Source organism: Scyliorhinus canicula, chromosome 8 (assembly GCF_902713615.1).
Source record: "Scyliorhinus canicula chromosome 8, sScyCan1.1, whole genome shotgun sequence".
Taxonomy (NCBI): Eukaryota; Metazoa; Chordata; class Chondrichthyes; order Carcharhiniformes; family Scyliorhinidae; genus Scyliorhinus; species Scyliorhinus canicula.
Genome location: NC_052153.1, coordinates 136,071,690 through 136,083,851, shown reverse-complemented (window position 1 = coordinate 136,083,851; position 12,162 = coordinate 136,071,690). Strand labels below are relative to the sequence as shown.

Sequence of the window (12,162 nt, the reverse complement as noted above, 5' to 3'; positions counted from 1 at the left end):
TCTCGCCCCATATCGTTGAACACAAGGGAAAAAAATAATGGAAGGTTTTGGCCCCATGATATCATGCTGTCAAACCCACCCCATCAGTAACCACAGCTCCTGACAGATCAGAGTGCCCCAATCTGGAAATAAAATTTAAAAAGCACCCCCCATAGAAAGGGAGACCCTCAACTCACAGATGCGGCCAGTTCCCTCCATCACGGAACCTCCCGTCACAAGCACGGGAACCGACCCCTCCCCCTGTAACCAGCCAAGAAGACCTCCCCACCCTGGATCTTTCTAACTGAAGCTCCACCCAGCAGGGTATTGTCCCCTGGACAGAAGATGGTTAAGAGTCAACACATTGCAATGGATCTGGACTCCTATGTAGGCTAAAGCATGTAAAGATGGCAGATTTCATTCCGTAAAGGACATTAGTGAACCATATGGGCTTTTACAACAATTGACAATGGTTCTGATCTTTAGTGAAGTCATATTTCACCATCTGCCATGGTGGGATTCGAACACTGGTCCTCAGAATGTTACTGGTTATTAGTCCTGATCCGCAGAACATTACTAGTTACTGGTCCAGTGACAATACTATGACACCCCCACCTCCCCCATGAGACTGGTGGCCACTGCCAGTTCTGTGGCAAATCCCAAGATAAAGATCATCACTGTAGTTCTGGAATACCAATAAGTGGCGCCGAATCGCCAAGGTCAGTTAGGGAGGCCACTAGGTGGCGGAGATATGGGAGGAGGAGGTTTTTTTTGGCAGAAGAAGTGTTGGTGTAAAAAGAAGGGGGGGCGTGTCTTTCTGCGGGTACATCGTTGCTGCCAGCAGGTCTCTCCATTAGACACAGGATGCCTGAGAGAACCAGCCTGCCAGTAGTTAGGCATATCTGCCAGGGTATAAGTGGCCATGAGGAGGCCTTGTGATGCAGTGGTAGTGCCCCTATCACTGGACCAGACGCTCTGGGTTTGAGTCCAGTGCCAGGGCTTGTTGGCCACGGAAAGAGCATACAACGTGGTTCAACAGGCTGATGATCAGCTCATGAATCCTGCCATCACTTCTCTCACTATTCCTCAAAGGGTAAAAAAAAATCACTGTACAGGTGTGAAGATACGCTAACAACAGTGGCCACTTAAGGGCCTTACTCAACCTCCAGGCAAGAAAACCATTCTCAACACTTCCCATCCTAGACGTAATTTGGGGCAGTTGGAAAGGTGGAGGGCTTTCCACCCCAAACCTCTCCCCACCTGCCCCCCCAGCTCCCATCTTGCTCCAAGTGGAGCATATAATTCCACCCATTGTAGCTAAAAGTTAATTAAATTGTTAATTTGAGGAATTTTTGTATTCTCTCCAAGCTATTTTTCCTCCATATCTGGGGGCTGTTCAGGAAGCCAGTATATAGTTTTATTATAGTGTAAATCATAAATTTCACCCTCGCTGTCAGGATATTGCTTTGGAGGGTTTTTCTAGTATATTGTGACAGAGAATTATTTCAACAGACAGCCGTTTTGGTGCTAATGAATACCACTCATTTGCTGTGACCTTTATATGAGACTCTCAGAGATGTCAGCTGCTTAATTGGTATGGTCATTTTAGCCTCTCCCCAATCAAAACACAGCAGTACATTCTTACATTTTTCACATTTTATGGATGATTGTCTTTATCTGACCTGTTGATTCTATTTTTAATGGTTATGTTTGTTTCCTCGGGTATCATTTTCAGGTAATTTTTGTCCAATTAAAATAGCAGTTTCCGCTCTTAATAGGAATACATACTGCTCCACTGATCTGTGCCCAGAAGGACCGTAAAAATGGATAAAGCACAAATTGGTTTCAAACTTTTTTTAACTTACAATGTTCTAGGAATACTCCTTGCGCCTTGAAAGGCAGGCACTTGGCATCTGTTAAAAAGTGTGTCAGCCAGATTCTTGCCGTTAATAGGACTGTCAGACTGCTAACCCAATTTGGAAGCTATAGCCACCACATTAATGCCAGCAGCAACAAGTGAAAATCACCCCAATGTACTTCTTTGTGCTCTATATGCATAGGAAAAAAGAGAAAAAAAATACCTGCAGAGCTCCTCTCAGATAGTACCCCTCATCACAAATGCAGTCATTAACCAATTTGTTTAATTCCACATGTTGAAACGGTTGACTGCACTGAACACAGAAAAAATTATGGAACCTGCCAACATCCCAACTTGGTGCTCCATTTATGCTCCAGAACTAGCCAAGCTGCTTCTGTACAGCTACCACACTGGAATCTGCCCGACAATGTGGAAAATTGTCCACGTATGTCCTATCCACAAAACGTTGCACAAGTCCAATTCAGATAATTACCATTCCATCAGTTTACTTTTGATCATCGGCAAAATGATGCAAGGTATCATCAACAGTACTGTCATTTGGCATTTACTTCAGCAATAACCTGTTCATCAATTCTCGGTGTGCATTCAGCCAGGACCACTCACCCGCAGACCACAGAGCTGAATTCAGAAGTGAACTGCAAGTGAATGTTCTTGACATCAAGATCACATTTGACCAAGTGTGGCATGAAGGGGCCCGAACAAAATTCAAGAAAAATTGGAATTGGTGGAAAAGCCCTCCATTGGTTGGAGTCATAGCTATCATAAAAGAAACTGACTCTGCTTGTTGGAGGCCAATCATTTCTGCCTCAGGATATCACTGCAGGTGTGCCTCTTGTATCTTTGAGCCAATCATCTTTAGCTGCTACAAAAATGACCACCTCTTCATCACAAACACAGATAATACACAATGTTCAATTGCATTGGCAACTCCTCAGGTAATGGCTGAATGCAGCAAGACAAGGTAAAATTCAGGCTTGGGCTGATGAGCGACGAGGAACATTTGCATCAGATGAGTTCCAGGCAATCAAATATCTCCAACAAGAGAGATTCTAATCAATTGTCCTTGACATTGAATAGCATTAAGAGTGCTGAAGTGCCCAGCAACTTTCTGGGGATTACCATTGTCCAGAAATCGAACTGCACCAACCATATGCATACTGTGGCTACAAGAGCAAAGTCGTGCAGGTTAGGTGGATTGGCCATGATAAATTGCCCTTAGTGACCCAAATAAAAAGGTTAGAAGGGGTTATTGGGTTATCGGGATAGGGTGGAAGTGAGGGCTTAAATGGGTCGGTGCAGACTCGATGGGCTGAATGGCCTCCTTCTGCACTGTATGTTCTGTGTTCTATGTTCTAAGGCTGGGCATTTTATGGCAAGTAACTCACCTCCTGACTGCTTTAAATTATTTCCACCACCTAAAAAGCAGAAGTCAGGAATGATGTGTTGGGTGCTCTGGATCCATGGAACATATACAGGCCACCAACACTTAAAATAGTACAATACTATTTTATTAAACTACAAACTGTTGAACATACTCTTACTGTGGGTTAACACGATGTTAGATTAAACTAAAGACCCGTGCCTATCCTAACCAGTCTAATCACTCAGCACCTGGTGAGGATTTGTGCTGTAAACTGTAAGCTCTTGTACTTCTGAAAGGCTGCATCCCGAATCAGCGGGAAAACTGATGCCCTCTGTCTTTATAGTGAGTGTGCTCTAACTGGTGATTTGTTTGCAGTGTTATGCATGTTGATTGGTCCTACTGTATGTCCATCAGTGTGTGTGTCTGCACCATGATATACTGGTGTATATTATGACATCCACCCCTTTTTTTTAAATGTATGTTTGTGGCAATAAATAATGTGTGTTGATAATGTTCCTAACTACGTGTGGGGTGCGAAGACATATTTACAAGACTATGTACATGAAAACTAAGCTATTTACAAGGGAAGGTGCCTGGTGCAGAGATACAGTATGCAACAAGAGGAACGAGAACAACATTATATACAAACCAGGAAAACGATCAAACAAGGCAACGAAACACTTCAGAGAGTCCATAAATTTGTAAAGTTCATAAATTTAGTCTCTGAGGTGGGCGACGATTCTGGTTGACCGCCTCAAGGGTGGGTCGAGAGCCACCGGTTCAGGAGCGGGCTGTACTGCATCACAGTCAGGGGGAGGCAGAGTGACAGGAAGCTCTACATAGTCCGTGGCAAGGTCAGCAGGGGAACGAGGCAACACCGGAAGATCACGTGGCGAGCGTGGAACGAGGCGAAGGGCGCGTCGATTGCGGCGCAGAATAGAGCCATCTGGTAGCCGAACCAGGAACGAGCGGGGGGCCACCTGCCTAAGGGCAACTGCGGTTGCAGACCAGCCGCCATCCGGGAGATGGACGCGAACATTGTCATCTGGAGTGAGAGCGGGGAGATCAGCAGCACGGGAGTCATGAGCCGCCTTGTGCTGCGCACGAGACATCTGCATTTTGCGAAGAACCGGAACATGGTCGAGATTTGGTGCATGGATGGACGGCACAGTCATCGCCAGGGTGCGATTCATGAGTAGTTGGGCTGGCGACAGGCCAGTGGACAGTGGGACGGAGCGATAGGCCAGCAAGGCAGGATAGAAATCAGACCCAGCATCGGCAGCCTTGCATAGGAGCCTCTTGACTATGTGAACTCCCTTCTCCGCTTTGCCGTTGGATTGGGGGTACACGGGACTGGACATCACATGGGCGAAATTGTACTGTCGGGCAAAGCTGGACCATTCCTGGCTGGTGAAGCAGGGGTCATTGTCTGACATCACCGTGAGCGGGATGCCGTGTCGAGCAAAGGTTTCTTTGCACGCCCGAATGACTTTTCAAATTACCCGGAGGTGATGTGGTTGCACTGCGGACGAAGTGAGGTCGTGTAACCGTATCACCTCCGGGTAATTTGAAAAGTAGTCCACGATCAGGACATAGTCTCCACCCAGCGCGTGGAACAGGTCGATGCCCACCTTGGTCCAAGGTGACGTGACCAACTCATGGGGCTGCAGTGTTTCTCGTGGTTGGGCCCGCTGAAAGCGCTGACAGGTGGGGCAATTGAGCACTGTATTGGCAATGTCTTCAATGATACTGCGCCAGTACACAGCCTCTCGGGCCCGTCGGCGACACTTCTCCACGCCCAGATGGCCCTCGTGTAACTGTTCCAGGACAAGCTGGCGCATGCTATGCGGGATGACAATGCGGTCCAGTTTCAGAAGAACCCCATCAACTACTGCCAGATTGTCTTTGATGTTACAGAACTGAGGGCATTGGCCCTTGAGCCACCCGCCTGTCAGGTGGTGCATGACACGCTGTAGCAGGGGGTCAGCCGCCATTTTGCGGCGAATTTGGACAAGGCGTTCATCTGAGGCAGATAGACTGGAGGCCGCTAACGCTACCTGTGCGTCAACCTGGCAGACAAACCCCGCTGGGTCATATGAAATGAAATGAAATGAAATTAAAATCGCTTATTGTCACGAGTAGGCTTCAATGAAGTTACTGTGAAAAGCCCCTAGACGCCACATTCCGGTGCCTGTCCGGGGAGGCTGGTACGGGAATGGCTGGTATGGAGTGTTGACTGACCTGGAGAGAGCATCCGCAACGATTAGGTCCTTGCCTGGGGTGTACACCAGCTGGAAATCGTATCGCTGGAGGCGAGGCGTCATGTCGTTCAAGTCCTTCTGTATTATATTGACCAGTGGGCGATGGTCGGTCTCGACTGTGAATTGGGGAAGCCCGTAGACATAATCGTGAAATTTCACCACACCGGTCAGAAGGCCCAGGCACTCCTTTTCTATCTGCGCGTAGCGCTGCTTCGTGGGGGCCATCGCCCGCGACGCATACGCAACGGGGGCCCATGACGAGGCCTCATCACGTTGCTGGAGCACGGCTCCAATGCCGGACTGACTGGCATCTGTCAACATTTTGGTCTCCTTTACTGGATCAAAGAAAGCCAGGACCGGGGCCGTGGTTAGTTTTGCTTTGAGTTCCCTCCATTCTCGCTCGTGGGCACGGACCCACTGGAAATCTGTTGTCTTCCTGACCAGGTTCCTGAGAGCCGTGGTATGAGAGGCGAGGTTAGGGATGAACTTCCCTAAAAAATTCACCATTCCCAAGAACCGGAGGACTGCCTTCTTGTCTTCTGGCGTTCTCATAGCTGTAATGGCAGCTACCTTGTCCGCATCCGGCTGCACACCCAATTGGGAGATGTGATCCCCTAGGAATTTGATATCTGTATGACCGAAAGAGCACTTGGCTCTGTTGAGGCGGAGGCCATGTTCGTGTATGCGTCTGAAGACGCGCTGGAGGCGATTAACGTGCTCCTGCGGGGTGGTGGACCAGATGATTATGTCATCGACATAGACGCGAGCACCTTCAATCCCTTCCATCATTTGTTCCATGATCCTATGAAACACTTCTGACGCCGAGATGATCCCAAACGGCATTCTGTTGTAGCAATATCTTCCAAAGTGGGTATTGAACGTGCAGAGTTTCCTGCTAGATTCATCCAGCTGGATTTGCCAGAATCCTTTTGAGGCATCGAGTTTGGTAAAGAGCTTGGCACGAGCCATTTCACATGTGAGCTCGTCGCACTTGGGAATTGGATAGTGCTCCCTCATGATATTGCGATTAAGATCCTTGGGATCAATGCAAATTCTCAATTCGCTGGAAGGCATTTTTACACATACCATGGAACTGACCCAGTCGGTTGGTTCCGTGACCCTGGAGATCACTCCTTGGTCCTGGAGGTCTTACAGCTGCTGCTTGAGGCGGTCCTTAAGGGGCGCTGGGACCCTGCGAGGTGCGTGCATCACAGGCGTGGCATTCGGCTTTAATAAAATCTTGTAGGTGTACGGGAGCGTGCCCATGCCCTCGAAGACGTCATGGTACTGTTTGATAATGGCGTTGAGTTACGCCCTGAAGTCAGTGTACGGAAAGGCAGACGCATCAGCAGGAGAGAGAGAGAGTGAACCCTCTGAACTAGGTTCAACAGCTTGCATGCCTGCGCGCCAAGCAAGGAGGCTATCGAGGAACCTACGATTTCAAACGGCAAGATGGCTTTGTGTGACGGTGCGTCACTTCAAGGCGTGAACCGCTGGCAGCAATGGCATTGCCATTGTAATCTAATAGTTGGCATGCTGATGGCAGGATGGCTGGTTGGACACGAAGGCTTTGGAGGTCAGACCGTGCAATGAGATTGGCGGAGGCACTGGTGTCCAGGCGGAATCGTATTTAGGAACGGTTGATCGTAAGGGTGGCACACCACTCATCATCCGGATCGATGCTGTGTATCGGTAGAGGCTTGATTCTGTGCTTCGGAGTCATCCTGTTTTTTGTTATGATGCCGCCTCCGGGTCATCGTTGTCAAAATCAGGGGATAGGTCTGAATCAGGCTCGGTGACTGTGGGTTGAATGGCCCGGACATCTCTGCGAGGCTGGCTGGAGCGACGAAAGCTAGCAGGTTGAGTTGATCTGCATAAGGCAGCATAGTGGCCAAGTTGGCCACATTGCAGGCATCGTCGGGATTTGGCAGGACACTGTCGCTGTAAATGTGCGGAGCCACAGTTTCCGCATGCTGTTGCGTCAGTGCATTCGTTGCGCCACAGCGCGCCTGCACATTACGTTCGTCGACGTCTCCGTCCCCTCGTTCGGTGTGCCCAAGCGCGGGAGTCTGCGAAAAGTGCGCAAAATGGCCGCCTTCATCCAGGCTGAGGCCCTGGAGTTGTTTGATTGCTTGGACCCGTTCTGCCTCGTCGGGAGCTTGCCGTGCCGTTTCAGCTGCTTGGATGTGGGAATACCGACTGGTGGTGTGTTCATGGAGCATGCAGGTCTTGATGGCAATCGCTAGGATGAGTTGATTTATCTTGAGGAGCTGCTGGCGAAGGGGGTCCGACTGAACACCGAAAATGATCTAGTCGCGTATCATGGAGTCGAAGGTGGACCCGTAGGTACAGGACTGCGCAAGGATGCGGAGGTGGGTGAGAAAGGACTAGAAAGGTTCATCCTTACCCTGCAAACGCTGTTGGAAGACATAGCGCTCGAAACATTCACTCACCTCGATGTCGCAGTGACTGTCAAACTTGAGGAGGACCATCTTGAATTTAGATTTATCTTCACCATCGGCGAAAGTGAGAGAATTGAAGCTGTGGATGGCATCGTCCACGGCTGTGGAGAGGAAGAGAGCAATCTTCCTGGCGTCTGAAGCAGCTTCCAGGTCTGTGGCGTCAAGGTAGAGCTGGAAGCGTTGTTTGAAGATCTTCCGGTTGGACCCCAGGTTGCCGGTGATGCGGAGCGACGGCGGCAGGCGGACGCTGTCCATGTTGCAGGATGGCTGTAGACTGGTGGAAGGCAGATCACTTGCAGGTCGGTCTAAGAAGTTCTAACATCGCTCAACAACTGGTTCCATGATGTGTTGGGTGCTCTGGATGCATGGAACACATACAGGCCACCAACACTTAAAATAGTACAACACTATTTTATTAAACTACAAACTGTTGAAAATACTCTTACTGTGGATTAACACGATGTTAGATTAAACTAAAGACCTGTGCCTATCCTAACCAGTCTAATCACTCAGCACCTGGTGAGGATCTGTGCTGTAAACTATGAGCTCTTGTACTTCTGAAAGGCTGCATCCCGAATGAGCGGGAAAACTGATGCCCTCTGTCTTTATAGTGAGTGTGCTCTAACTGGTGATTGGCTGCGGTGTTATGCATGTTGATTGGTCCTACTGTATGTCCATCAGTGCGTGTGTCTGCACCATGATATACTGGTGTATATTATGACAAGGAATGCAATGGAATACTCTCCACCTAGGCTGAATGCAACTTCAACAACACTTAAGAAGCTCAACACCATCCAGGACAAAGCTCTCACCTTGACTGGCACTGCATCCACCAGCTGAAACATTCACTCCATCCACCGTAGATACACCATGGTATGGGGGTGCACTATATCTACAAGTTGCTCTACAGCTACATTACAAAGCTCCTTTAACAACTTCCAACTCACAATCTCTGCACCTAGATGAACAAGGGTAATAGACACTTGGGAACACCACTATCTGCATGTTTCCCTGCAACATATCACACCATCTTGCCAAGTAGACAAGTACCCAGGGCCGGATGGAATCTATCCCAGGTTCCTGTGGGAGACAAGGGGAGAAATAGCTGGGGCCTTAACGGGCATCTTCACATCCTCTTTGATCACAAGCAAGGTTTCCAGAGGACTGGAGAATAGCCAATCTTGTTCCTTTGTTTAAGAAAAGAAGCGGGGATAATCCAGCAAATTATAGGACGGTGAGCCTGACTACGTGGTGGGGATGCTTTTGGAAAAGATACTGAAAGACAGGATATTGCGCATTTAGAGGAAAATGGACTAGTTAGTGAGAGGCAGCATGGTTTTGTCAGAGGAAGGTCATGTTTCACCAACTTGATGGAGTTTTTTGTGATCAAAGAGGATGTGAATATACCTGTTAAGGCCCCAGCTATTTCTCTCCTGGTCTCCCACAGTAACCTGGGATAAATCCCATCTGGCCCCACGGACTTGTCTACCCTAATGCAATTTAGGCTACTTAACACCTTTTGATCTATTGACGTTCTCAAGAGTGTTCATGCACTTATCCCTGACCTCAACATCCGTCATGTCCTTCTCTCTGGTGATAACTGATACAAAGTATTCATTAAGGATTTCACCCACTTCCTGGGGTTTCACGCATAACTTCCCTCCATTGTCCTTGAATGGGTATTTCTCTTACTACACTTGATAAAGAAAAAGGTCCCAGATGGCATACTGGTACAAAAACAAAAATCACATGGGATTCGGGGACAGCTGGCAGGATGGATACAGAACTGGCTTGGTTGTGGAAGACAGAGAGTAGCAGTGGAAAAGTGTTTTTCAGAATGGAGATCTGTAGCCAGTGGTGTTCCGCAGGGATCAGTACTGGGACTTCTGTTGCTTGTAGTATATGTAAATGATCTGAAGGAAAATGTGGGTTGTCTGATTAGTAAGTTTGTGGATGACACAAAGGTTGGTGGAGTTGCTGATAGTGCCGAGGATTGTCAGAGGATACAACAGGATATGGATAGATTGGAGACTTGGACACATAATGGCAGATAGAGTTTACTCCGGACAAATGCGAGGTGATGCATTTTGGAGGATCAAATCTAGGTATGAATTATACTGTGAATGGCAGAATCCTGAGGAATATTAACATACTGTGGGATCTGTGCATGCAGGTCCACAGTTCCCTAAAAATGGCAACACAGGTGGCCAAGGTGATTAAGAAGGCCCTTCATCAGCTGGGCATTGAGTACGGGAATTGGAAAATCATGTTGCAGCTATATAAAACCTTGGTTAGGCCCAGTAGGGGCTGGTTTAGCACAGGGCTAAATAGCTGGCTTTTAAAGCAGGCCAAGCAGCACGGGTTCAATTCCTCCCCGAACAGGCGCCGGAATGTGGCAACCAGGGGCTTTTCACACTAACTTCATTTGAAGCCTATTTGTGACAATAAGCAATTTTCATTTCATTTCATTTGGAGTCCTGCGGTACTACGTCACCACATTATCAGAAGGACATGGAAACTTTGGAGAGTGTGCAAAGAAGATTCACCAGGATGTTGCCTGGTCTTGAGGGTGTTGGCTATGAGGAGTGGTTGAATAAACTAGGATTGTTTTCACTGGAAAGACAGGGGCTGAGGGGAGACCTGACAGGTCTACAAATTATGAGGCATAGTCAGGGTGGCTAGTCAGAGACTTTTTCCAAGGAAGTGTCTATTATAAGGGGCACAGGTTCAAGGTGGGAGGGGGAAAGTTTAAGGGAGATGTACAGGATAGGTTTTTCACATAGAGAGTGGTGGGTGCCTGGAACGCGCTGTCAGAGGATGTGGTGGAAACAGGTACATTAGCAACATTTGACAGGCACCTGAATGGGTACATGAATAGGGAGGAAATAGAGGGATACAGACCGCGTAAGGGCAGAAGGTTTACTTTTTAGTTAGGGAATCATGATCGGCATAGGCCTGGAGAGCCGAACGATCCATTCCTGTTGCGCTGTGCTTTTCTTTATTCATTGTCCTTTTTATGCAGTTAAATCCTGAAATTCATAAGTTGCTGTCAGTGATTCTCTGAAGGGCGCACTTTTGAAGTCCCCACAGACTACCATCAATTAGAAAGCACTGAACTGATGAGATATTCCACTTTAATGCTAATAGTCTCGACGAAAATGCTTGAAAAAATTACACTTGTTGAATGAGGTACTCAATGACGCACTAACTTCCTAATTACTCCTGAGAAACGTCTCGAGCCAGAAAAACTAATTTTATATTTGTTCAGTATCAAATTTATCAGGCAGCACGGTGGCGTAGTGGGTTAGCCCTGCTGCCTCACGGCGCCAAGGTCCCAGGTTCGATCCCGGCTCTGGGTCACTGTCCGTGTGGAATTTGCACATTCTCCCCGTGTTGGTGTGGGTTTCGCCCCCACAACCCAAAGATGTGCAGGATAGGTGAATTGGCCACACTAAATTGCCCCTTAATTGGAAAAATAAATTGAGTATTCTAAATTTTTTTTTAAAGTATCAAATTTATCCATGAGTCCATGATGATAAAAGTTCACATATTTAAAACATATGAATTTAGAACGTTGCTTAGACTGTTTCCGCTTCTACCTTAATCCCAGCATATGTTTCAATCGTTTAGTTCACTGTCTGCAAAATATATTTAAAAATAAAGGAAAATCAGTGCATTTTACTTCCTGATCTGCTGTCTATGAAAATACTTTAACATGATTGGCCGCTAACCAATTTTTAAAAAACCTTTTAATATTTCAGATCTCATTTTTGATATCCATTTACCTAAGTCGAGAACTCTCAGATGAAAGTTGCTCTGCCCTTGGACTGGTAATGCATTACCTCTACCTGTGCCAGTTCAGCTGGATGCTTATTCAGGTCAGTGCAAAAAATTCTCTCATCCTAAATCTTCAGGAAATTGGCCAGGTTTCCTCATTTCCTAATAAAAAGTGAGGCGAATGAAAGAAATGCATTGAACAGGACTAAAAGGAATCTATTCCAAGAGTCTGAGGAGCTTACCCATGGGGCTATTTATGTAATAACTACTAGTATTTTTCTATACACATGAATGAAGACATAAACACTGATTTATAGATCCTTTACAATTTGTTTTACATTTGCTGTCTGTACAAAGGTCTTGCATCTCCCACATATCTGCCACACTTCAAATGTCATACAAGTGTCAAAAATAGAAAAATATGTATCATTTTCAGCTAAC

The 12,162-nt window shown here is 47.1% G+C and overlaps 1 protein-coding gene across 7 annotated transcripts in view; it reads left to right on the top strand.

Annotated features, from left to right (window-relative positions):
• adgrv1 (adhesion G protein-coupled receptor V1) overlaps nt 1–12,162 on the top strand; it is an 838,553-nt gene that overhangs the window by 610,827 nt on the left and 215,564 nt on the right. For 6 of the 7 annotated variants that reach the window (XR_005461637.1, XM_038805279.1, XM_038805282.1 and 3 more), the window contains one exon: nt 11,706–11,822. The exons of the other annotated variant lie outside the window; for it this stretch is intronic. Coding sequence is in view for 5 of the 6 variants with exons in the window: in XM_038805279.1 (XP_038661207.1) it covers nt 11,706–11,822 (117 nt within the window). In the remaining variant the exon portion in view is untranslated. The remainder of the gene's footprint in view (nt 1–11,705; nt 11,823–12,162) is intronic. 7 annotated transcript variants of the gene reach the window in all.